The sequence below is a fragment of the Neophocaena asiaeorientalis genome, unplaced genomic scaffold, assembly GCF_003031525.2.
Source record: "Neophocaena asiaeorientalis asiaeorientalis breed wild unplaced genomic scaffold, Neophocaena_asiaeorientalis_V1.1 scaffold605, whole genome shotgun sequence".
In the NCBI taxonomy this organism is placed as follows: Eukaryota; Metazoa; Chordata; class Mammalia; order Artiodactyla; family Phocoenidae; genus Neophocaena; species Neophocaena asiaeorientalis.
The window spans coordinates 320,175-346,120 of NW_020172214.1; the positions used below are offsets into that span (position 1 = coordinate 320,175).

The 25,946-nt window shown below is 36.8% G+C and overlaps 1 protein-coding gene across 1 annotated transcript in view; it reads right to left on the reverse strand.

The window, feature by feature from the left end:
* Positions 1-25,946, reverse strand: part of TYR (tyrosinase) — a 101,119-nt gene that overhangs the window by 5,881 nt on the left and 69,292 nt on the right. The window contains exon 4 of the mRNA XM_024761747.1: positions 3,764-3,945. Within this exon, the coding sequence (XP_024617515.1) occupies positions 3,764-3,945 (182 nt within the window). The remainder of the gene's footprint in view (positions 1-3,763; positions 3,946-25,946) is intronic.

A 25,946-nucleotide genomic window follows, 5' to 3' on the forward strand; every position in this document is an offset into this window, starting at 1 on the left:
CAACATTGTAAATCAACTATATTTCAATAAAATAAAATTGAAAAAAAAACTTCCTACAAGCTGCAGCAACTGTAATCTTACGAAAACTCAAATTTGATCCTGATTTGTTTAAAATTCATTAATGGCTCTGTTATCGTAGCAATATGGCCAAAATTCATAATCAAGACCTCCTTTTCAACTAATTAATTCTTCCTGTTACTGATATTCTCTGAAATGTCACTTCATTGACCCCTAGAGATATGCACATCTCTAAACAAACGAGTCATTAGGTAAGTAGTGGTTTAAGGTCTTTCTCTTTCATTAGAATGTAAGCACTGTGAAGAAGGAGACTACATTGTTTACCACTGTATCCACAGTATCTAAAAGAATGCCTTGAACAACGTAGTTACTAAACATATGTATGCAGAAAGAATAAATAAACCAATAAAATCACCTAGAAAATATCTAGTGCAATAGAAGACTTGAAATACGTTAAAAATATCTAAAAATGCAAATCAAAGCTACAATGAGGTATCACCTCACACCAGTCAGAATGGCCATCATCAAAAAATCTACAAACAATAAATGCTGGAGAGGGTGTGGAGAAAAGGGAACCCTCTTGCACTGTTGGTGGGAATATAATTTGATACAGCCACTATGGAGAACAGTATGGAGGTTCCTTAAAAAACTACAAATAGAACTACCATATGACCCAGCAATCCCACTACTGGGCATATACCCTGAGAAAACCATAATTCAAAAAGAGTCATGTACCACAATGTTCACTGCAGCACTATTTCCAATAGCCAGGTCATGGAAGCAACCTAAGTGTCCATCGACAGATGAATGGATAGAGAAGATGTGGCACATATATACAATGGAATATTACTCAGCCATCAAAAGAAACAAAATTGAGTTATTTGTAGTGAGGTGGTTGGACTTAGAGACTGTCATACAGAGTGAAGTAAGTCAGAAAGAGAAAAATAAATACTGAATGCTAACACATATATATGGAATCTTAAGAAAAAAAAAGGTTCTGAAGAACCTAGGGGCAGGACAGGAATAAAGATGCAGATGTAGAGAATGGACTTGAGGACACGGGGAGGGGGAAGTATAGGCTGGGATGAAGTGAGAGAGTGGCATGGACTTATATATACTACCAAATGTAAACTAGATAGCTGGTGGGAAGCAGCCGCATAGCACAGGGAGATCAGCTCTGTGCTTTGTGACCACTCAGAGGGGTGGGATAGGGAGGGTGGGAGGGAGACGCAAGAGGGAAGAGATATGGGGATATATGTATATGTATGGTTGATTCACTTTGTTATAAAGCAGAAACTAACACACCATTGTGAAGCAATTATACTCCAATAAAGATGTTAAATTTTTTTTTTTAATCTAGAAATGACCTGAGTATTAAGAAGTGTGACATTTTTCTAGCAAGCTTTACTTATATGTATTGGTTAAGAGACACCATCCTTCATGATAAATATCACTTGCATTCAAGTGAATTCGTTGGTTTAGCCCCATACCAGATATCATTTGGAGAAGACTGGAGAAGCTTGCAAGGTATCAGTTCTGATTTTGTAGGGCTCACAGCCAAGGTAGCGGGGGGAAAGATTCATATGTAGAAAAATTACCATGTAACTCTATTAAAGGAGTGATTAAACATGACTCTGTATATGTATACAATGATTTCATATCTGAGAGTGTGACAAATGGATATGGATCAGAATTTAGCCAGAGAGAATAGTGTAATAAAAGCAAGAGCCCGTGAAAGAGTCTGTTATGTTCTGAAAATGGAAATTATAAAATCCTGGTGGTGACTCTTTGAAAAACCATTACCAATATTCTCCTTTCTTTATGTACTGTGGGTGTTTTTAGAAGGAGGGAAAAACACTTTACTTGAGACTGCCCCTCTTTTTGACTCACTGGGAGCCCCTTCCCTTACCATACCTCCACCCTCTGCAAAATCCTCTGTTCTTAGTGATCTCCAGGTTTTCAAAGAACTCATCTCCTCTACCAGCCATTTTAGTATTCCTTCCACTGGCTATGGTCTTCAGATAAAGCAGAACAGGTATCAAACCCAAATCTGTCCAACTAATGGTTCTCCCAAGGGCAGGAAAAGGTTGATAAAATACAGTTTCTCCTGTTGGCCTTAAAATGTGGTTCTGCTATGCCACATACTAGCTAGATGGCCCAGGACAAGTTATTTATATTCTTTAAGCCTCTGTTTTCTCATCTATGATCAGGAAAAAGAAATAATAGTGCTTACTTCACAGGATAATTATGAAAATTAAAGGAAATAATGCACACAGCATACCCAGAAGAGTTCCTGGAACATGAAAAGATCCATAATATATTAGCTATTATGAAATAACTCAATTTATCTCCTCAGTGTAATTTTTCATTGCTCATACTACTCAAATAGGAGAATTTAGCAGCTCAGAAATACAGAGTACACTTTACACCTCTATTTTTGTTATTCTATTAGTTTAGAATATTCCCTACCCTTTTCTATCTGCTACCTGCCTGTTCATCCTTCAAGGCCTTGTCTTGTCTTTTTAGGTTGAACTACTCTGAAGTCATTGCTTTCTCCTCTGTGCTCTTATAAGATTCGGTTTATGACTCCTTTATTGCACTTAACACAGCCTGATGTTTCACACTTTTTTGCACAACTGTCTGACTTCCATACTGAATTTAATTTAATGCTCCTTGAGGTCTGGAGGTATGTCATTCATTTATGTGTCACTAAAGTTTAACAAGACGTAGGAAATTGGTAAATGTCATTCATTTGTTCATTTTATTTTACTAATCTGTTTATGTTTCCATGAATTATCAACGAATATATTGAAACATCAGTGCTTGTCGAATACCTCGTATCCACAAACTCTGTGTTGTTTAACCGTTTTTTTAGCTGTTGACCATTTTGTGTTGCAGTGGAGAGGACCCTGTAGTGTTGAAATCTGGCTCTTCCACATACTGGCGTTTGCTATTGGGAAAGTCATTTAAATTATCTTAGCATCAGTGTCCTTACCTCATTCTAGGGATAATAATACTTTCCCTAATATATGGTTGATTAGTAATGCATGTATGATATGTAGCAAGCTCACAGGTAGGGGGAGACATTACTACCTGTTCCGTATTTATCAAAAAGATATTGACATACTACTACTAAGGAAGATTATTTAAAGCCTAGATCTAATTACAATCCTAGACTTAATCATAGTCAGAGCAATTATTATTATAATAGCTATTATCATTATTATTATTACCTGTGTTTAACATCAAAATGTTCACAAATTTTCTTGGTAACCCTAGCAGGAAGTTCCCAAAGATGATTTCAAAAACTGTTAGATGTTTAACTTGTGCTGACTGCCCTAGGCTCTTAATGCATTTAATTACCAAATATCTCTTTGAGGTATTCTATTCCTAATATTTAAGGTTAAGAAACTGAGATTCAAGGAAGTCAAATTTCCCAAGGTCACACGAAAGTCAGTTTATAGTGTCACGTCTCACATACATTTTATTTTCTGATTTTAATTTTAGTGCTCTTCCCATGGTTGCCATATGCAAAATGCTCTATATTAAGCAGAAAGGACAGAAATTTAAAGATTTTTGCAACTTGGTCCATGGAATAATAAATCAGTGATGAGTTAAGGATCGTAATGCGTTTTCCCAATTTAAATAATTTGGGGATAATGTAAAAACATAAGGTTTTGCACTCTCTCAAAAGACATTGGTCACACTAGACTCAGCAATTCCCATGAAAGAACCTGAGCCTTACCTGAATCTTGTAGGTAGCTATAGTCATAACCCAGATCTCTGGATGAAATAAAGAAATCACCATTTCTGTAGAGAGGTATAAAAGGAACCATGTAGGATTCCCGGTTGTGCCCAATGGGTGCATAGGCTTCTGGATAAACTTCTTGAAGAGGACGGTGCCTTCGAAGCCACTGTTCAAAAATACTGCAGAGGAAAGGATGATTCAATGTCAGAAACATACTGTTAGCAAAAGAAATATTTGGAATTCTTGAAGTAAAATAACAAGGCATATCTTAAAACCTAAAGCTGTGGAAAGATGCCAAATATAGTTTTCACACTTTGAAAATATTTTGTAAGTCACCAGTTCATGCTGTCAGGCCCTGATGAAACTCATTCATTTGAGAGAAATATTAGAGGATAATTTTGAAAGAGAAATTTCTTAGAAGATAAATGAAACCTACATGACAAGTTTAGACCCTTCAGAATGCTGCAGAGCAAGTGTAATTACTGGTTGAGTGACAATTGAGACATAGTTGTAAATTAAATATGTCTCTTATCTCAAAGAAAGTTCACCTAAAGAAAGAACTTGCAAAACTAAATTGGAATCAGTATTAGAATTTGGCCATTTTTTTGGTCACCTAAAGAAAGAACTTGCAAAACTAAATTGGAATCAGTATTAGAATTTGGCCATTCTTTGGTCTTGGTAGGGGACTTTCAATTATTTCAAGCTCCTTGTTATGTCTGGTGCAATGTATGCTTAATGAATCTTGGTGGGAGGAAGAGCTCACCTTCCATGATAGAGGCTAAAAATACTTACTTGGAAACTTGTGGTTTCCAAACTTCCCTGGAAGCTAGAGTATGACCACATGATCAATACTCAGCCAATCAGACATACCCATCCAAGACTTTGAAACAGGAGACACTGACACAAAGAAGCAAGGACAATGGAAAACCAACATCCTGTTTTTAAGGGCAGCGAGGCCAGAGGTACTAGTAAAGGTGTCCAGGGGTACCCTGTGTTCTAGAGCAGCGGTCCCCAAACTTTTTGGTACCGGGGATTGGTTTCGTGAAAGACAATTTTTCCATGGATGGGATGGGTGGGGGGGAGAGGGCGGGGGGATGGGTGGTTCAAGCAGTAATGTGAGCCATGGGGAGCAATGCGGAGACCCAGATGAAGTTTCGCTTGCTTGTCCGCCTCTCACCTCCTGCTGTGTGGCCCAGTTCCAACTGGGGGTTGGGGACCCCTGTTCTAGAGCATGGTTTTGGCAGATGATTGACTGCTGCCCTCCTCCCTTGTTCCCATCTGTTTCTCAACCTGCTTCTCCATGATCTCCTCACCTATCCGATACCCTTTCAGCAAATTTGTTTCCTGTTGAATCAGCCAGAGTGAGTTTCTGCTGCATGCAATTAAAAACTCTAACTGGAACAAAAGCTAAAAAATTATGGGATCGAAAAAGTCTAGTAAGAATGGAAGCAGAACTAAGCTACAGCAGAATTTATAGTGGATCATTAAAGGTGCGATAAAGAGAATGGCTTTGTGTTATCAGACCATATAACATAGAGGGAAGAATACTATATTTGGAGTCAGAGAACTCCCCTTGAGTCCTAGATCTGTGGTTTAAGAGCTGTATCAGTTGCATAAGCTCATAAGCCAATCACTGAACCACTTGAAGACTTAGCCTTCTCATCCTTAAAATGAAAGTAATAATATCTGTCCTATCTGTTTCCAAATTATCCAATGTGATAATTTTTATGAAAGTGCTAGATATATAAGCTACTGTTGTTTAGCTCTAGAACTGAAGCTCAGAGATAAAAGGTTAGTGCATGGTCGAGACGATGGGTCTAAAAAAGAAAGTGATAGTACTTCAAGCAAACAAATAATTTTTTTGAGAAAACCTTTCGAAGTACAATAAAGAAGAGAACAAGGAAGCCAGATGGCAGCAGTGGTGATCACTTTTTCTGTGATGCAAAGCAATTCTATTTGCTTAGAGAATCTGGACTTCAAATACTAGTTGTGGTCAAAGTTGTTTTTAATTGTGAATAAACTGAGAGATCAGCAGGCTGCTGATAAACACTGCAAATCTGGTCCCTGAATACCAAATGGTCCCTAAATAGCTCAATTATTAAATATGTTTACTGAGTACTTACTATACGTTAAGTTTTAGAGAAACTTGAACCTGTGCAAAAACCTGAATTCTGTGGGTTGTGACAAAGGAAACTTGTAAAAGGTCTTAACCTGTTTAATTTTCCTTTTATTCATCTGCAAAATGGGAGTAGTATTTATGTCTTGAAGGTATTGTAAGGATTAATTAAGCAACATAAATGTCCTTTGACAGATGAATAAAGAAGATATTGTATATATATACAGTGGAATATTATTTAGCCATAAAAAGAACAAAATAATGCCATTTGCAGCAACACGGATGGACCTAGAGATTATCATACTAAGTGAAGTAAGTCAGACAACAAATAAAATATGATATCACTTACATGTGGAATCTAAACTACAACACAAATGAACTTATTTATAAAACAGAAATAGACTCAGAGACATAGAAAAAAACTTGTGGTTACCAAAGGGAAAGGGAGGGGAGGGATAAAATTGGAATTTGGGATTAACAGATATACACTACTATATATAAAAGAGACAAACAACAAGGACCTACTGTATAGCACAGGGGACTATATTCAATGTCTTGTAATAACCTATAATAGAAAAAAATCTGAAAAAGAATATGTATATATGTACATATATATGTACAAATGAATTGTTTTACACTGGAAACATTGTAAGTAAAAAAATTAAAAACTGATTAATTAAAATAACATAAGTAAGATATATGGTTAAGTGTTGGACAGGTGGTAAACAGAAGCCATCCTCATCCCCATAGCATTTCTTCCTTTTCTTCCTTCTACTCATGATTCAAGTTATACTGGAAGAATTCTACAAATGGTGAGAGACATGAGACATGCATAGAAATGCCAAAGCCATGTATATTTGAGCTGGTTCTTTAAAAATGGTTATTCTTCTTTAAGCAGAAATGGGGAAACAGAGAATTCAAGAAGATTGTTTTTTTGTGTGTGTACCTCCATTTCCTCAACTGAAGAAATTAGGAACTGGCTTAAGTCTATTCAAGTCCTATAATTTTATGAATTATTCTTTTTATTTTAACATCTATAGTTTTCTCCTTTTCATGAAAGCATTACTTGTTCATTATATACAATTCAGAAAATATAAACAAGCAAAAAGGAGAAAAGAAAAAAATCATATGTACTTGCTCCATATTTTTGTCGCAGTTTTTAAAATATACAAGTATAACATTAAATACATATTTTAATAAAAGAGAATTTTATTATAGACAATATTTTATAAGACATTTTATTTGTACTAAACAATGTTTAAATGATATTTAAACAATGTTCACCAGTTTTCAAGTGATAAACATCTTTTTTTTTTTGCGGTACACGGGCCTCTCACTGTTGTGGCCTCTCCCGTTGCAGAGCACAGGCTCCGGACACGCTGGCTCAGTGGCCATGGCTCACGGGCCCAGCCACCCCGCGGCAAGTGGGATCCTCCCGGACCGGGGCACGAACCTATGCGTGTCCCCTGCATCTGCAGGCAGACTCCCAACCACTGTGCCACCAGGAAAGCCCAAACCTATTTTTTAATGAGAAGGAGACCCTCTGATAATTAATCTCTTCCCCATCCCTATTAAACTTTGACTGACTTAGAAATAGCCCAATATACAATGAGCTACTAGATAAGAGCTTGATGCAAACACTGTCCATTTTCGTTAATTGAGAAAAATTACCCCTTTGGTTCAATTTATCAATAATCTTATTTCTGCCAAGAAGTAAAAATTCTTTACCTAGGTAGGACAAGGACATCAATTCTCAGCACCAAAAGATGTAATGGATGAAACCATTAATGTGCTTACTCACCTTACCAACCTTTTAAAATGAAGGTATTAATCTTGCTTAAATTCTTCATCAGTGGGTCTCATCTTCAGTTAATTTCATCGAACCATGTCTAGAATGGCTCACATCAGAATACTAATGTTTAACTTGGATAATCACACTGACATTTTGGGAAGAAAGTTATCTTCTTACCAAAGATTCATCTAAACTGTATTTAGATGGTTTTCTAGAAGTCTGAGCAACAATGAAATGCACAACAGAGGATTTAGAAAAAAGTTAAGATGATCACAGATGGAAACAAGAAGGGATGTGTTTTATGTACGAAAGTAACGTGGACGTCTGGTCACACCCATCCTTACAACAAGACAAAGCTGGACAAGTAGAAAATCAACAACTTTTCTTGGACCCATGAGAGGACTGGGCAAACTGCTTCCCCCAAAACTGTAGAGATAAATGCAACCAGAGGAACTCAACTGAAATTTGCTAACCAAGAGGAGAAACAGCTGGATCCATAAACTTAAACACTTTGATGAATGGCTGGAGGTTGAGTACAGACGACTTGTGATGTGAGAAACTGCTGGGAGCCATAGTCTTAGGGGGATATTCCCACACATTTGGGGCTTTTACCTCCAAGAACTCTGCCAGATTTTCACAATGAAGACCTGAGAAAGATCCTCTCCTGGCTCTGTACGGGGAGGGAGAGAGTGACCACTGTGAAATATGCCCAGAGTCTTCTCCACACCAAAGCCCTTTAATCCAGAGGAAATAACTACCAGAGACTTATCCCGGTAGGAGGAAGGGAATTCCTCTCAGTCCAGTCCCTTTCAGCCTTCCTGTCTCACCTAAGGGGAAATAAAACATAGGCCATGGGTCAGGGCTTCAAGGAAATAGATTGGGAATGCTACAACTGGAAAAAGGAGTAGAGGACAGAGGGGGAAAAGAAACCAAAAAGCTATACCATTGGAGAAACACTTATGAGGGTCACAGCCCCAAGACACTGGCCAACTAAAAGACTGAAATTTAATCAGAATATTGTAGAACACTTTCTTCCCCTATACTTTACCATGATACCAACAGAGCTCTAGTATAATTAGGTAGACACACTGAGTACATAAAACAGCAAGACACAACTCCCTACTCCTTTTGTGTGGGCTGTACATAGTAACTTTCCTCCAAGGAGCACAATATGGATGGGTGGTAGAATCATTTAGAAGTTTGAGAAACCTGAGAAATATGACAACTGCCAAGTGATCAAGGTTAACGTCAGCAATGGTAAGCCACGCTGATAGCATGTTCCCTTGATATTATGTGAAGAGAATAGTGCTTTACCTCTCTCGTCTTCCTCCCCAAAACATGTAATTTCAGTCTGCAAGAGAAAACCTCAGACGAATTCGAATAGAGGGGCATTCTATTAAATACCTGAGCAGTACTCCTCAAAACTGTCAAGGTCATCAAAAACAAGGAAAGTTTGAAAAATTGCCACAGCCAAGAAGGAGCCTAAGGAGACATGATAGCTAAATGTAATATGACATCCTGGATGGGATCTTGAAACACAAAAAGATATTAGATAGCAATGAAGTAATCTTAAAGTACAGATTGTGGTTAATAATAATGTATCAATATTGTTTCATTAATTGTGACAAACTTTCCATACTGAAGTAAATTGTTAAGAATTGGGGAAACTGGATGTGGGGTATATGCAAACTCTGCAACATTTATGTAAATAAAAATTATTCTTAAAGTTTCTTTTTAAAAACAGAACAACTAACAAAGAAGCCTAATGCAGTTGGATATTAGGGAACTGAGTTGATTTAGTACATTCACTGCTACAGTAAAAAATGCACAAATACTATAGAATTCTTTTTCATTCGTTTATTCGACCATTTCATAAATAGTTAAATACACGTATTATGAGCACCTATAATAAACTGGTTCTCTGCCAGGTATTGATGTATTTCTCTGTCCTTGTGGTACGTAGCTCTATTGATGGAGATAGATACTAACCAGTAATTTCAGAAATGCATCTGTAATTACAGACTGGCAAATACTATAGAATGAAGCAACATGGTAATACAATTTAGTGAGGAGGCCTCATTGATTCTGCAGCCTTTGATGGTGTTGAAGGAGTATTTAGAGAAGTGGTATAAGAGTGTTTCTGAAAAAATAATAGAATTTGCAAGGGCTTTTGATGGGAGGTCAGATTCTCTCATCTGTCTCACTACTCCCATAGCTTCACTTATTATCTACAGGCTGATGGCTTCTCAACTTACAGTGACAGAGTAAATCTTGCTCTGAAATCTCGGTCCAAATACCCAGCTGCCTGAGTGGCATCCCTATTGAAATGCCTCAAAAGAATCTTCAAGCACAGCACACAGTATCTTCAAAAATCACAATACTAACATCCCTTCCTCATGCTACACTTCTCCACTGATCTATGTCTTTGGAATAAAACTATCTGTCCAGCCAGAAAATGTAAACAAATGACTGATGTATCTATGGAGAGAACCGTTTGAGATGAAGCTAGAGAGGAAATGGGGGCCAAATCAAGAAGGGCAGTTGAGAACATGTGAGAAATATTTTTAATTTTTCCTAAGAGCAATAGGAAGTCACTGTTTATATCTGTGATCGCAAGAGATAACATGAACAGATAACTTTTTTAAAGAGTACACACATTGCACTATGGAGAAGGGACTGAAGGACAGCCAGAATTGATGTGCAGGGAACAAGGGATGAAGAAATCAGCGAGAAAATTATATCCAGGTAAAAAGATGATGTGTGGCTATCCAAGTAGTACAGCTCAGTGGTGAGATGTCACAGAAGACTCCACATTTTCTGGTTAAAGTGGAATAATAATAATAACAACAGAAAAAAGGAAACAGTGAACAAGTTGGTAAGGCGCTTGAGGTAGATGAGAACCCAGATCTTCTGGCTGATGTACCTGGGCTTCATCCTCTGACACTGCAGTTGTCCCTGCCTGTGATTCTGTTTTCTCCTTCCTTATTCTCCCTGAGTGGGTCCTGAATACTTCTGTTACTCTCTGACTAAGCCTTGTATCTGAGGGCAGGGTTTGTCAACAGGGCTGGAAAGGTACAGAAAAACAAATGCTAGAACATCAATTAAACACTCCACTTACTTCAGAAATTATCTCACATCATCCTGTTTTCTTTCACTGTGGGAGGAACAAACCCAAACTGAGGCAGAGACATTGTTCACAAGTACATTGGAGAATATCAGTGCTACCAACTAGCTAAGAAACCACATCTTCTTTATCTTCCTTTTCTCTGTGCATAGCACATAGTTGCAATATTTACATGATAATTGGTGCTGCTCTTTTGAGTTAATAATCTAACCCAGGAGAATGTGTTCATAATGAAGCAATTTCTGTAACGCAACCTCTTGATATATCTTGCTTATTGATTTAAGCCTCAGCAAATCCAGGAGGTAACTAGTTTATTGATCCCATTTTACAGAAGAGAATATTGAGTCAAAGAACTGAAAGTTTGCCAATGCTCACTCAACTAGAATGCAGTAGAAAATCTGGCATTTCATGTCAGATTTCTGTGAGTTTTACCATTATACCCAGCTTGCAGAGCTAGGGCCAGAGCCCAGGTGTTCTATTCCAAGTTAAAGACTCTTCCACTTATAAGCAAAACATTAGCAATTAGTACTTAAAGCAAAAAGATGGACAGAGCATTAATGTTCTTCTCCAAGCATTTTAGAGCCATGCACATAAGTGGGAACTAGGCATCCTTTGTCATTTTACTTTACCTGAGAAATGAACATTCAATTATAAAATCTCTCAAGTGCAGAGAAGAGATAAATGCAGAGTTGTGAAATATTAACATCGCTAGTCTAAAGACTTGTGATTTTTCTTTGTGGAACTGAAACCCTTTTTACTTCCCTCAAGAGGCCATGAGGACCCATAGACCAGCACAAGCTTAATAGGTAACAAGGGGCAACAGAGAAGGGGACCAAAGAGAATGGCCTCTACATGGGATTCTGGGTCTAGGCCTTGACCTACGCATGAGGACCAGTTTAGAATTCCTCCTGAGGGAGGCCAGTGAGCACCCATGAAGTGACTCTGAAAGTGCTGAGTCTTATCTAGGCAGCTGACATTCACAGCAGGCGTGTGGGGGAGAGGAGCTGAGGGAAGAGGTACAGTACTTGCTGTGAACATAGGACAGCCCTGCAGGATATGCAGACAAAAGGGCAAAATCCACCTTCAACCTGCTCTAAGCAAAGGTTTAATAACGAGTCTTAATTTTTGCCCTGGGATTTGAGGGCACAGAAAGAAGCCAGAAACATAAAACTTCATCTTGAGAAACCTGGATATATTTCTGGTATTGGTTTGTGAGGGGTGAGAGGATAATCCGTGTGAGCCTCAGTTTATTCATCTGCAAAATGTGGATAATAACAAACTTCAAAGTGCCATGAGATATAACTGAGATTAAGTGTACAATACCCCCAGGACAGTGCCAACACACAGTAAGTAAGCACCCAACAGTGGTTAACTGTCGCTGTTATTCTTGCGCACATCAGAAACCATCATTTCTGCAGTTTAGTATGAAGAGCCCACTTTAATTCCCTTGGAGCAGAGGTTTAAGATTTCTGCTCCTTGGGAATTTTGGTGTACCACAAGCAGGGTGGAGTTGTCTTAACAAACAAATATGTCAATGAATTTTATTTCTCATTTTTAAAGAAATTATATAAACAGAGAGTGAATAAATTGTAGAGGTTAGCTCCATAGATTCTGAAGCTAGATTGCTTGGATTCAAATTTGTGTTGTGATACTCAGCAGCTGTGCAAACTTGGGCAAACTACTTAATCTTTCTTGTGCTTCAGTTTCCTTATCAGTAAAATGGCAATTATAATCTGGGTTGAATTATGTCCCCCCCCACAAAGTTCATATGTTGAAGTTCTCAGAAATTGATTTTGTATTTGGAGATAGGGTCTTTAAAGAGTTAATTAAGTTAAAATGAGATCCTTGGGGTGGGTTCTAATCCAATATGACTGGTGTCCTTATAAGAAGAAGAAATTTGGACACAGGCAGGTACAGAGGGAAGACCCTGTAAAGACACAGGGAGAAGAGGGTCGTGAAGAAATCATGGAGAGAGACCTCAAAAGGCACCAACTCTGCCCACACCCACCTTGATCTTGAATTTCTAGCCTTCAGGATTGCAGGAAAATTTCTGTTGTTTAAGCCACCTGGTCTCTGGTACTATGTCATGGTAGCCCCAGAAGACTAATACATAATAGTACTTATCTGAAGGGATTCTTGTAAGTATTAAGTGAATTAATATATGTAAAACCATTTAGTATAATGTATAGAATAAAATACTGTTATTAATATTGATATTAAAATGATACTTCCTTTGTTTTTGAGTTTTTCTTCCTTAGGATTTCCTTAAACTTTTATTCTCTACTACATTGTGTTTGCTTCTTCAAGGCTTAGGTCAAATGCTACCTCCATGAAAACATCAATCAGATTTACTGTTTCCCTCCTTTGATCATTACATTTGTCATGCTGTATTGCAATTATGTGATTATGTGTCATTCTCCAACAGTATATGGGGAACCTATTGAGAGCAATGATGTTGTCTTATTGATCACTGCAAACCAAATGTCCATCACAGTGCCTACTCACTAACGAGAGTGCTAGATTCGGGTAGTTCAAAAATATGTAAAATTTATGAGAATTGTGTAGTCTTCTTGGGAGAGAGCCCACATTTTTATCAAATTCTCAAAGAGAATGTGAATTAAATAGTAAAGAATCATTTACTTAGCGGTTAACTGTTAGAACTGAGAGAAGGAGAAATCCAAGAGATGCTGACGATTTTGAGTTGGATATATCTATAGGTGGTGTTACTCTCTGGCCCACACCAGTTAGCACAGTGTCTGGCATATATTAATAATAAGCATTTTGCCAGGAGCTGGAAATACAAAATCGTATGAAGACTTGTCCCAGTCCTCAAGAGAGTTGCAGTCTGGTCAATCACACAGCACAGTATAGTGTGAGTGCCATGGGAGAAGCAGTGGCATTAATGACTTGCATCTTGGTAGAACCGAGAAAGAGGGAGAGAGGAGATAGCGTCTGACTCGGTAGGGGATGGGCGGTGTATCACTCAGAGTTCTCCAGGAAAACAGAACCAACAGGATGTGTGTGTGTGTGTGTGTGTGTGTGTGTGTGTGTGTGTGTGATTGTGTTTACAGATTAAGGGAGAGAAAGAAAAACAAACAGAGAGAGAAAGACACAGAGAGAAACAGAGAAAGAGACAGAGAGAGGTTCAAACATTTGTGGAAATTTGGCAAGTCAAAAATCTACAGGGTAGGTAGACAAGCAGGCTGGAAACCCAGGTAAGAGTTGCAGTTAAACTCCAAAGGCAATCTGCTGGCAAAATTCCTTCTTACTTGGGCAGGTCAATTTTTTCCTATTGAGGCCTTCAATGGATTGAATGAGGCCTACCCACATTATGGAGAATAATCTATCTTACTCAAAATCTACCGATTTAAATGTTAATATCATCAAAAAATACCTTCATGGAAACATCTAGAATAATGTTTGATCAAATGGCTGGGTACAATGACCTAGTCAAGTCGACACATTAAAATTAACCATCACAGGTGGTATCAGGTAAGGCCCTTCACCTTAAGTGACACTTGAACCTAAGTTTTGAAAAAACGAATAGCAGAAGTATGGGCAAAGTGATAGATGGGAAAGAACAGGAATGTTCTAGGAAGCATGAAGAAACAGAGGTATGCTTTGGGGGTCTTGCAAGTGGTTCAGAAGGGCTGGAAGGAAGAATATATGTGGCTACATGTGGCTAAACCCATATACTGTTGGAGAATGACACATAAATAATTACAATACAGCATGACAAATGTAATGATCAAAGGAGGGAAACAGTAAATCTGATTGATGTTTTCATGGAGGTAGCATTTGACCTAAGCCTTGAAGAAGCAAACACAATGTAGTAGAGAATAAAAGTTTAAGGAAATCCTAAGGAAGAAAAACTCAAAAACAAAGGAAGTATCATTTTAATATCAATATTAATAACAGTATTTTATTCTATACATTATACTAAATGGTTTTACATATATTAATTCACTTAATACTTACAAGAATCCCTTCAGATAAGTACTATTATGTATTAGTCTTCTAGGGCTACCATGACATAGTACCAGAGACCAGGTGACTTAAACAACAGAAATTTTCTTGCAATCCTGAAGGCTAGAAATTCAAGATCAAGGTGGGTGTGGGCAGAGTTGGTGCCTTTTGAGGTCTCTCTCCATGATTTCTTCACGACCCTCTTCTCCCTGTGTCTTTACAGGGTCTTCCCTCTGTACCTGCCTGTGTCCAGATTTCTTCTTCTTATAAGGACACCAGTCATATTGGATTAGAACCCACCCCAAGGATCTCATTTTAACTTAATTAACTCTTTAAAGACCCTATCTCCAAATACAAAACCAATTTCTGAGAATTTCAACATAAGAATTTTAGCAGGGACATAATTCAACCCATATTATAATTGTCAACAACAGCCAACTTGGGGTCTCAAAGGAAGTAGTCAGGTAATAGTTATATGACCTACTTGTGCCGAGACCACTGAAAAAACTTGGGGACTTTCTCTGGGTTTGAAATAACAGTGTCCCAGCAATTCCTTTTCTTCATGTTCCTGGCTAATGATAGAACTCATTTAAGGAATATTTGGAAATTTTTACTGAAAAACAACACTTTTAAAAGAAGTGGATACTTTAAGAGCATAAATTGTCCAGAATGAGTAGCTGCAAATGAAAAGCCAGTTATACAGCTAAGTAATTCAACCTCGATTGACTATAATTCCAAATATATACTTTACAACTTCTTAGCTTAGTTGAAGAAAGGGCAAACAGGTCTTTGGGGAATGGCTAAGGGAGCAAAAACCAGATTGAAACTACTTAAGCTAGTGATGAAACTTGAAAGAACTTAGTGTACAAACCAAATTATCAATGATAATGAACCGAAAAGAACCAATGAACTAGAAGTCTAAGAAAGAAAGGCAGTTTCAGAAGTTATTTTTTCTTTTCCCATACTTACGTGTATCATTGAGTGGCCAGGCACCCTACTAGGAACTATTTTGAGAGAGGATTAAAAGCAAGCTACCCGTGAGCCATGGCCGCTGAGTCTGCGCGTCCGGAGCCTGTGCTCCGCGGCGGGAGAGGCCACAGCAGTGAAAGGCCCACGTACCGCAAAAAAAAAAAAAAAAAGCAAGCTATAGTGCTTCCCATGCAATCATAAGGTGCACCCAGGATTGAGAGCGACTGCAGAAATTGACTCAAATCAAATGAGCCAGGCTGCACTGACAGACCACAGCTAGTCAGAGTGAATTTGTGAAAAGTTTTTTTTAGGCAGAAATTGGCTCAAATCAAATGAGCCAGGCTGCACTGACAGACCACAGCTAGTCAAAAAGGTATCTTAAAGGGCCAGCCCTCCCAGATGAGGTTCAGTGTCACTGGGAGGCAGCCTATTCATTTGGTTCTCAGTAGATGTTACTGACTGACCTTCAAATTCTCAGTGTTCTTACCTGTGAAGTGATGATAAGAAAGCTTACCGTGTTCCCTTCACTATGTTGCCCATTTAATTATTGCATTAAATATTCCATCTTGAAGCCACTACGTGTCAAGCTCCAAGGATGGATAAGAATGGTTTCTACCCTCATGGATCTCACTCCATGTCATGATAAAGAGATACGTACAATTTCAAAGCAAGGTAAACAATGCTCTTGGGGGCTTGTGTTTAAAACCTATGGGATTACAGCAGAAGCAGTTAACTGTTGGAGTCAAGGAAAACTTCACAGCAGGGATGGTATTTAAACTGGATGAGTAGATTACGAGGAAGGCATTGCATTCAAAGCACAGACCCATAGGGAGCCTAGGCACTGATGCAGCTGACAGATGAAAGTGGCTTGGTGTGTCGGAAAGGAATGAAGATTAGTGAAGGATCAATAGGAAGTGAGACCAGAAAGGTGAGAAGGGTCAGATTGTGAAAGATCATCTCTCTACCGAGAAGATGGAGGGTTGTGGGGATGAGGAGGTAGTTTGAACTTGATCCTCAGTTAATTTGCCATCTAAGTACATTAGATAAGGAGCGACCATGATTGGATTTGAATTGTAGAAATACAATTATAGTGGGTATGTATATTAAAATAAATAATAATAAATCAACATCTATTACTTCCATCTGTTGGAGATCACAGTGTATCAGTGGACCAACAGTGAAACATATGCAGACAGTTATTACTTTTCTCCAGGCAGCTATGCTGCCTCTCTTCCATTCAAAATTTCTCTTCCTTTAGTTCAAAATTTTCCATCACTTCCTACTATTCATCATTAGAGTGATGCTTCTGAGGTTCACAAAACGATGAAAAACAACTAATCAATTCAGTAATGATTCCCATTTATTAGGTAGCTATGTATCTGGTACTAGGCTGGGGATTTTGACATATATCATCATATTATTTCTCCACCAGTACTGCATGAAAGGTATTAGTAATAGTAGCAGTAGTGAGCGTTAGTTCATATAACACTCACTATATGTCAGGGACCATTCTTAGTACTCCTATATAGGAACTCATTTAATCCTCAGAATAATTCTATGAGGAATGTTCTGCTGTTATCCCTATTTTACAGATGAGAAAACTGAAGCACAAAATGGTTATGATACTTGCCCAAGCAAGCAGGAATTTAAAACTTTCTACAGTTCATGTAGTTAATAAATGTAGCAGCAGGAATCAAACTCAGATTTGCTGCACTCAGTGCTTTGCATAAGTGCTTCCAATTGTGTGTTGGGCAAACACACACTGAGGAAACCTGTGTGACTTGCACATTTTCCAATTTAGTCAGGAAAAGAAAAAGAATGTTGGAAAAGAGCTTTTGAGTGGAAAAACCTGTGGCATTATCTATTAGAAATGAAAGCTCAATCTGTTCACTGCTATATTCATAAAACCTAGAATAGCACCTGTATACAGTTTGTACTCAATAAATATCTGATAAGTAACTATCCCAGAAGGATTCTAGAATCTGTCCCCTGGGGACAAGGAGAATATATATTATACATATTCAATGAATAGTTATTGAGTATCTCCCCGTGCAGGCAAGTACAGGCAGTATATATGGTAAAAATGGGAGATAAAAGGTTGCAAAAGGCAGAGCCCTTCCTATAAGCAACGTTTAGGGGGGGATTTATACCACTTGTATATATATTTTGTATCTTTAGTCAAGGTGCTAGGACCCGTATCTGATGTGGAAAGGAGTTTTTAGGTACTTTAGAGTAAAAGTCATCATTCGTGGTAATAACAGTAAGTTCAAGGTGGGCATAATTAGTATAAATACAACTTCACTGACCCAACAGTCCTATCATGAGCACCAGACAATACTCTGGTTTCCAACATCCTCTGTAAATTACGCTTTTAATACCGTATCTTTTTTGCCATAAGCATCACCTTTCAGTATGATGTTAGCAGCTTTACTGCTTTCCCCCAACCATGATAGGATTCCCCTGATACTGACGGTTACAGTGGCAAGTCCTTCATACTTCTATTACCTGTACAGACGGAGAACTCCTTTATTTGGAATGATAACTCTTTCCTCTAGACAAAAGGATATTACTACCATTTTGGCATATTGCCCTTCAGACACAGCTCCTACATTTTCAGACTCTCAAGGAATTGGTATTGGTTTGATGGGAACTCAGAGAAGTTATGGAATTATTCCTTCACCTAACAGCTTACAACACAACCTAGAGATACCTGCATTCACAGTTACACAAAGGCTATAATTCCATTAATCAACTTTATTTACCTTGCTGGCTCTAAGAGTCCCTGTTAATAGAAATCACTAAGAACCTCATTGTTCATCTTGGATCACTAATAGGACATTTGTCAGTTTATCAATACCCATACCTGGCCTGCATATCTCCTGGTCTTCATCTCTTCTCCAGAACATATGATGAGAAAAATGAATAGGTTACTTTGGGACATATGGATTAAAAAAACGAGTAGTGAGGACAGTGAGCTCACGGGAACAAAAGAGGAAAAATCGATGGGTGTCAGCCTAAGGTGTTTGCATTTATTCCATATGTAATGAGAGTCTCTGTTGCCGTTTGAGAAGGTGAATGACAGGAAAAAAACCTTGTGCATAGAAGGATTTATATGAAAGTGTTGCAATTTTTTTAGTCAGAGAAATTAGAGGATTTTTTGTTGGAGAGTTTGGAGGCAAAGGACTAACACATACTTATGGGTAGTTAAGTACCTAGAGCCTCTACTAAAAAGGTAAGAAAAATCAAAGGTAACGTCTGTAAGTGAAATAAGAGAGCAAAGAAGGTCACAAATGTTTGAACACCAGGGATGCCATCTGGCAGAAGGATAATTCAGTATGAGCTTAAATGCTTCTTTTCAATGAACAGCAAATATTCCATGCATTCCTAAGAATATTCATGATGTACAATTATAGAAACATATGGAACACAAATACATAAATAATTTATGAAGTAATAATACTAATATCATTAGACATTTAGATGAGAAAAAATATATAATGTGTCCAAGTCTAGCCTAATGAACAGAGAAGATAATGTAAAACATCCTTCAGAAAGCAAATTCATCCGGAGCTGACAACCTGACATCTGAATCACAGCAAATGATTCTGACTGTTGGAAGGAAAGAGCCCAGGAAAAGATAGTTCAAGGACGGAAAAAGAGATTATTTTCTGTGTTACTTTCTCTAAAATAGTAGTTATATACCCACCAACTCACTTTTTTTTCTGTAGCTGAAATCTTCATCTATGGATATTTCCAAATCTCTGTCCTTTTCTACTCCTCTAAACTTCTATTCCATTTGAGAAAAATTGACAAATGTATTTCTTACAAAGGTCAGTGATCTGAGTGTCACCCAATCTGGAGTCACCCAAAATGTAAACTGTCACCCAAAGTGTAAACTGCCACTTGAGGCAAAGGAGAAATCTGTTGGAACTTGGATCTTCACTATGGGGAGGGAGCTAATACAAAAAAAATAATCCCTATCTTCTGTGCTAAGCAATGATCTATAAAAAGGTGAGATATTATTGAAACCCCTTCTGAAAACAATGAATAACAGAGTGTAAAAGACCAAAGGAGCAAATGTAGACAATTTCAGGAAGAGTCAGGAATATAAACCAAAGGGCCTACGGCAGTAAAACTTAGGAATCTCTATAAATGTCCCAAGTTATCTCTTATTACCTATTTTCCCCAAGTGCTTAACAGTAAAATTCATGAAATGAGAGGGACCCTATTTGGGATCATCAGGGAAATAGGAGCTCTGGAGATACATTCTGCTTCACAGTCAAGTAGCAAAGAGAGAATAATTCTGCAGGATGGAACGAACATGACAACCATATTTGCAAACTCTTCCTTGCGCCCAGCTGACAATCCCTCTCTTCTTTTCAAAGGTTAAAGGAATGAACTTCCTGTTTGAAGCCTTTCCCCATACTACTTATACACTCCTAGACAGTGAGGGTTAATTATTCCATTTATCCCTCATGTCCCTGAGTTCTTATGATTTCCTTGTTTCCTTTTGAAAGTCGGGCTTTCCTGTGTAAGTGAGGGTTTATCACTTTCTCTTTGTGATGAACAAAACATGTGAGAATCTCTAGTTATTAAGAAAATATTACTAGAGATAATCATTCAAAAAATTAAAAATTTCTCAGAGACCTGATTACCTAATGGATCTGAACTCAAAACTAATAATACAAGGATAAAGGAAGTTTGAAGAAAAGTAACATACACTAAACACATAGATATCATTTACTGAAGACTCATATGAGTGAGAAGGGAAGAAAAAGGTATTTAGCTGATTTCTTGAAGCAGTGGCAATAAAATGGCACTTTAGGAAAAGTGATTTTCCTTAGAAAGGAGAGAGAAGGTTTCACAGATGTAGAAATCACGTTATCCCCATGTTAATATGATACATATTAGGACTTGAAAGAATGTTGTGATCTAACTCAGGAGTTGATAAATGAGTAGCTTAGAGTCATTGCAATGTTTGAAGTCTTGCCATCCAAATGGGCTCAATCACAATTAGAGCAGTTCCACTTGTATCTTGTTTTACATATAGAAATGCCATTTTAATATGTTATAATAACTGAAATGCCATTTAATTTTTTAAAGGGTTCTTGACTTCTGTTTTTGGAAGGATAATGGGAGGAGTTCTGTGGTGCTGCTCCCCAGCAAAACAAACATAACTGGTGAAAATTATGAAAAACAGCCCCAACCATTTAAAGTTTCTGGAAATTCTTCTAAAAGCACAGCATAACACTTATGCAAGAAAATCTTCTAAACTGATAAGAACAGCGAGAGTGTGTGGTATTTGAGTCATGACCCTCTCACGCCTCACTTGACAGTGATTGTTTTGAATCTGTAGATTAATTTGGAGAGTGTTGACATTTTAACAATAAGAAGTCTTCCAATTCATGAACAAGGAATGCCTTTCCATTTATACAGATCTTAAGTTTCATTCAACAATGTTTTGTAGTTTTCAGTGTACAAGTCAAACTTCTTCAGTTAAGTGTATTTCTAAGTGTCATATCCTTTCTGTTGCTAATGCAAATGGAATTGTTTTCTCAATTTCATTTTCAGATTGTTTATTGCTAATTTAAAGAAATACAATTGATTTTTATATATTTTGTATTGTGCCACTTTGCAGAACTCCTTCATTAACTCTACTTTTTTAAGATTCATTAGGATTTTCTAAATATAAGATCATACCTTATGTATATAGAGATAGTTTTACTTCTTTCTTTCCAGTTTGGACAACTTTTATTCTTTTTCTTGCCTAATCACCCTCACTAACACCTCCAGTACAGTGTTAAAAAGAAGCAGCAAGAAAAAAAACAGATATGTCTTATTCTGGAACTTAGGGAAAGTTATTTCAGTTTTTAACCATTAATTGTGTTGTTAGCTGTGGCTTTTTCATAGATGTTCTTCATCAGATTGAGAAAGGTCCCTTTTATTCCTTGTCTCATAAATGTTTTTATTTGTAATCATTAAAGGTTGTTGGCTTTTTCTAGATTTATTGAGATAATCATGGGGCTTTTTTTCCATTTGTTATATTAATGACTTACTACATTGATTGATTTTAATATGTTGAACCAGCCTTGCATCCCTGAAATAAATCCCACTTGATCATGGTGTAAATATTTTTTATATATTGTTGGACTCTATCTTCCAGCATTTTGTTGAGGATTTTTTCATTTATATTTGTAAGGGATACCATTCTATGGTTTTCTCTTTAGGGTAATACCGGCCTCAAAGAATGAATTAGGAAATATTGCCTCCTTTCTGTTTATTTAAAGACTTTGACTGATGTTAGTTTTTCTTTAAATGATTGGTAGAATTCATCAGTTAAGCCATTTAACCCTGGAATTTTCTTTGCTGGTGTTTTTTGATTACTAGCTCAATATCTTTATTTTCCATAGGTCTGTTCAAATTTTCTATTTCTCCTTGGGTCAGTTTTGGCAATATGTGTGTTTCTAGGAATTTGTCCATTTCATGTAAGTTTCTAATCTGTTGCTATACAATTGTTCACAGTATTCTTTTATAATCTGTTTTTCTCCCTGTAGAGTTAGTAGTAATGTTTTCTTTCATTCCTGATTTTAGTAATTTGAGTCTTTCTTTTTTTTCTTGGCCAAATTAACTAAAGAATTGTCATTTTTGTTGATTTTTCTAAGAATAAATTTTTGGTTTTATTGATTTTCTCTTTTATTTTCCTAGCCTCTATTTTGTTTATTTCTACTCTAATTTTTATTATTTTTTCATTCTTGTTTGGGTTTAGATTGCTCTTCCTTTTCTAATTTCTAATCTGGCAGTTAGGTTATGAATTTGAAGTATTTATTCTTTTTTTTTAATGGAGTCATTTACAACTATAAATCTCCCTCTAAGTACTGCTTCTGCTACATCCCGTATGTTTTTGTGTGTTTTGTTTTTGTTTACCACAAAGTATTTACTAATTTTCCTTGTAATTTCTTCTTTGATCCAATGGTTATTTAGTAGTGTGCTGCTTAATCTCCACATATTCATAAATTTCCCAAATTTCTATTATTATCTTATTTCTTTCTATTGTGGCTGGAAGATATACATTTTACATACAATCTGTTAAAAGTTTTGAGACTTCTTCTATGGTCTAACATATGATTGATGCTGGAGAACATTCCATGCTCACTTGAGAAGAATGTCTATTTTCTTCTATTGGGTGGAATGATCTATATATGTTTATCAGCTCTTACTGGTATATAGTATTGATGAAATATTTTTTTCCTTGCTAATGTTTGGTCTACTTATTCTATCCATTATTTTTCAATGATGAATAAGTACTGAAAGTCTGCATTATAGTTAAATTGTGTATTTCTACCTTCAATTCTGTCAGTTTTTGCTTCATGTATTTGTTACTCTGTTGGTAGTTGTATATATGTTTATGTATATTCTTGATTGATTAATCCTTTTATCATTAAATTATAGATCTTCCTCAACTAACATGGGGTTATGTCCTGATAAATCCATTGTAAGTTGAAACATCATAAGTTGAAAATGCATTTAATACATTTAAATTATCGACTATCATAGCTTAACCTAACCTAACTTAAACATGCCCAGAACACTCACATTAGCTTCTAGCTGTGCAAAATCACAAAGTTTATTTTATGATAAAGTGTTGAATATTTATGTAATTTATTGAATACTGTGCTGAAAGTGAAAAACAGAATGGTTTTGTGGGTACAGAATGGTTGTAAGTGTATCAGTTGTTTACCCTTGTGATTGTGTGGCTGTGTGGGAGCTGTGGTTCACTGCCACTGCAGAGCATCAGGAGAGTATAACTACATGTCACTAACCTGGGAAAGGATCAAAATTTATAATTCAAAGTACAGTTTCTACTGAATGTGTATGGCTTTTGCACCATTGTAAAGTTGAAAAAATCGTTAGTCAAAGCATCATAAGTTGGGGACCATCTGTATGTCTTCTTTTGTATCTGGTAACAATTTTTAAAGTCAATTTTGTCTGATATTAATCTAGCTTTTTTATATCTCTTTTAAGCACTGTTCACATGAAATATTTCTTTTTCTTCCTATTTTCAACCTATTTGTGTCTGCATCTAAAGTGAGTCTCTTGAAGAGAACATATTTTGGGGGCATTTTGTTATTTTAACCATTTAGTCAATTTATGCCTTTATATTAGACAATTTAATCCATTTATATTTAATGTAATTACTGTGCTACTTATTTTCTATAAGATGTCTCATGTCTTTTTTTATTCTTTAATTCTTCCATTATTAATGTCTCGAGTTAAATACATATTTTCCAGTTACCCTTTTAATCCCTTGTTATTTATTTTACTATATTATCTTGAATTATTTTCTCAGTGATTGTCCTGGGGATGACAATTGACATGACAATCTACTTCAAATTAGTACCAACTTAATTGAAATATTATGCAAAATATTTTCTCCTATGGAGCACTTCCTCATCTTTATGCTGTTATGTCCCAAACTAACATCTGTATATATTGTGTCTCTATCACTTTTCAACTTCAAAATTTCCTTTTAATAAATTTCTATCTCTTTATTAATATTCTCTCTTTGGTAAGATACCATTCACATACTTTCCTTTAATTCTTTACATATGGTCTCCTTTAGCTCACTGCACATATTTAAAATAGTTTATTAAAGTATTTGCCTGGAAAGTCTAATGTCTAGGTTTCCTTAGTCACAGTTTCCATTGATTGTTTCTTCTCCCTTGTGTATGGGATACACTTTCTTTTTCTCTTTTCATTCATTATGAATATAATTTAAAAATACTCATCAAAGTACTACCAAACCAAATCCAGAAACATATAAAAAGAATTATACACAGTAACCAAGTGGAATTTATCCTAGGAATTCAATGTTGGTTTAACATCCCAAAATCAATTAATGGAATTCACCCATGATCTCCTAACCAAAGAGAATAACAGGATTAAATAATAATAGTAATTTCTAATAATAGTGGAATAAATTCAGTATAACAATAGCAGAATATATTTTAAGAAGTTCCAAATGTTCTATCATTACTCACTGAGGTTAGATCAGCAGATATGTTGGGAAAATTGATAGAATTTCAGCTTGGAAGAAAAGAATGTTGAGTCACAAGTAAAGCAAGCTTGGACATTGCCCTGGATTTAGGTAAGTAAACCCCTGAACTGTGAATCCAGGGATCTAAACATGAGCATTCAAATGTATGTGATGGACTCTGGTTTGACTTTTTTTTTTTTTTTTTTTAATTTTGCGGTACGCGGGCCTCTCACCGTCGCGGCCTCTCCCGCTGCGGAGCACAGGCTCCGGACGCGCAGGCTCGGCGGCCACGGCTCACGGGCCCAGCTGCTCCACGGCATGTGGGACCTTCCCGGACCGGGGCACGAACCTGTGTCCCCTGCATCGGCAGGCGGACTCTCAACCACTGCACCACCAGGGAAGCCCTCTGGTTTGACTTTGACTTACCCAAATTCACAGGTCTTAGACCTTGGTCCTATTTCCTCCAGCTCTTCATATGAATGACATCTGTTCCCAAACCTAGCTGCATTAGATACTCCAGTAAAGTCATATTTGGTGCTATTTACATTTTTTTCTTTTTTCAGAAGGACCAAATTTAGTGTGAGATCTGTGGGTCATGGACAGATGGGTGCTAAAGTTTATAGTTTTAGGTAGTTTGTCTGCTTGACATTTCTTTATCAGTGATAGAGGTTTTAAATAGTGTCAACCTTCTTGGGAAAAGAGGCTAGGAAGAGTTAGGCAAGATACTAGTGTACTGGCCAAATATCCTTCACAACAGGGAAGAATTTGATTCTCAATATGAAGCGTGCTAAGCTTGAAAGAAAGAAGTCCAGCTGTATAGAGAAGAGGTTAATAGAATACTGTATGTTGGTGGATATCTGTTCTTAAAATTCACTTTTGGCATGTCTGGGGTTATGTAAATGTTGCTAATTCTAACCCACTCATTATGGGCATGAACATAGTGGTTCTCAACCCATTAAAATGCTGATACCCAAGCCTCCATATTTATTAAATAAGAAGTTCTGTGTCTGGGGCCTGCACCTAGGTATTTTTAAAAAGCATCCCATGGATTTATGCAGCAAGGATTGAGAACCACTTTCATAGTAGATTACCTATTCTGTAAGGTCTGATTTAAGAAATGAATGAAATAGACACTGAGCAGAATGTATTAAGTATCTCAAGCTGAGCAGGGCTGGAAAA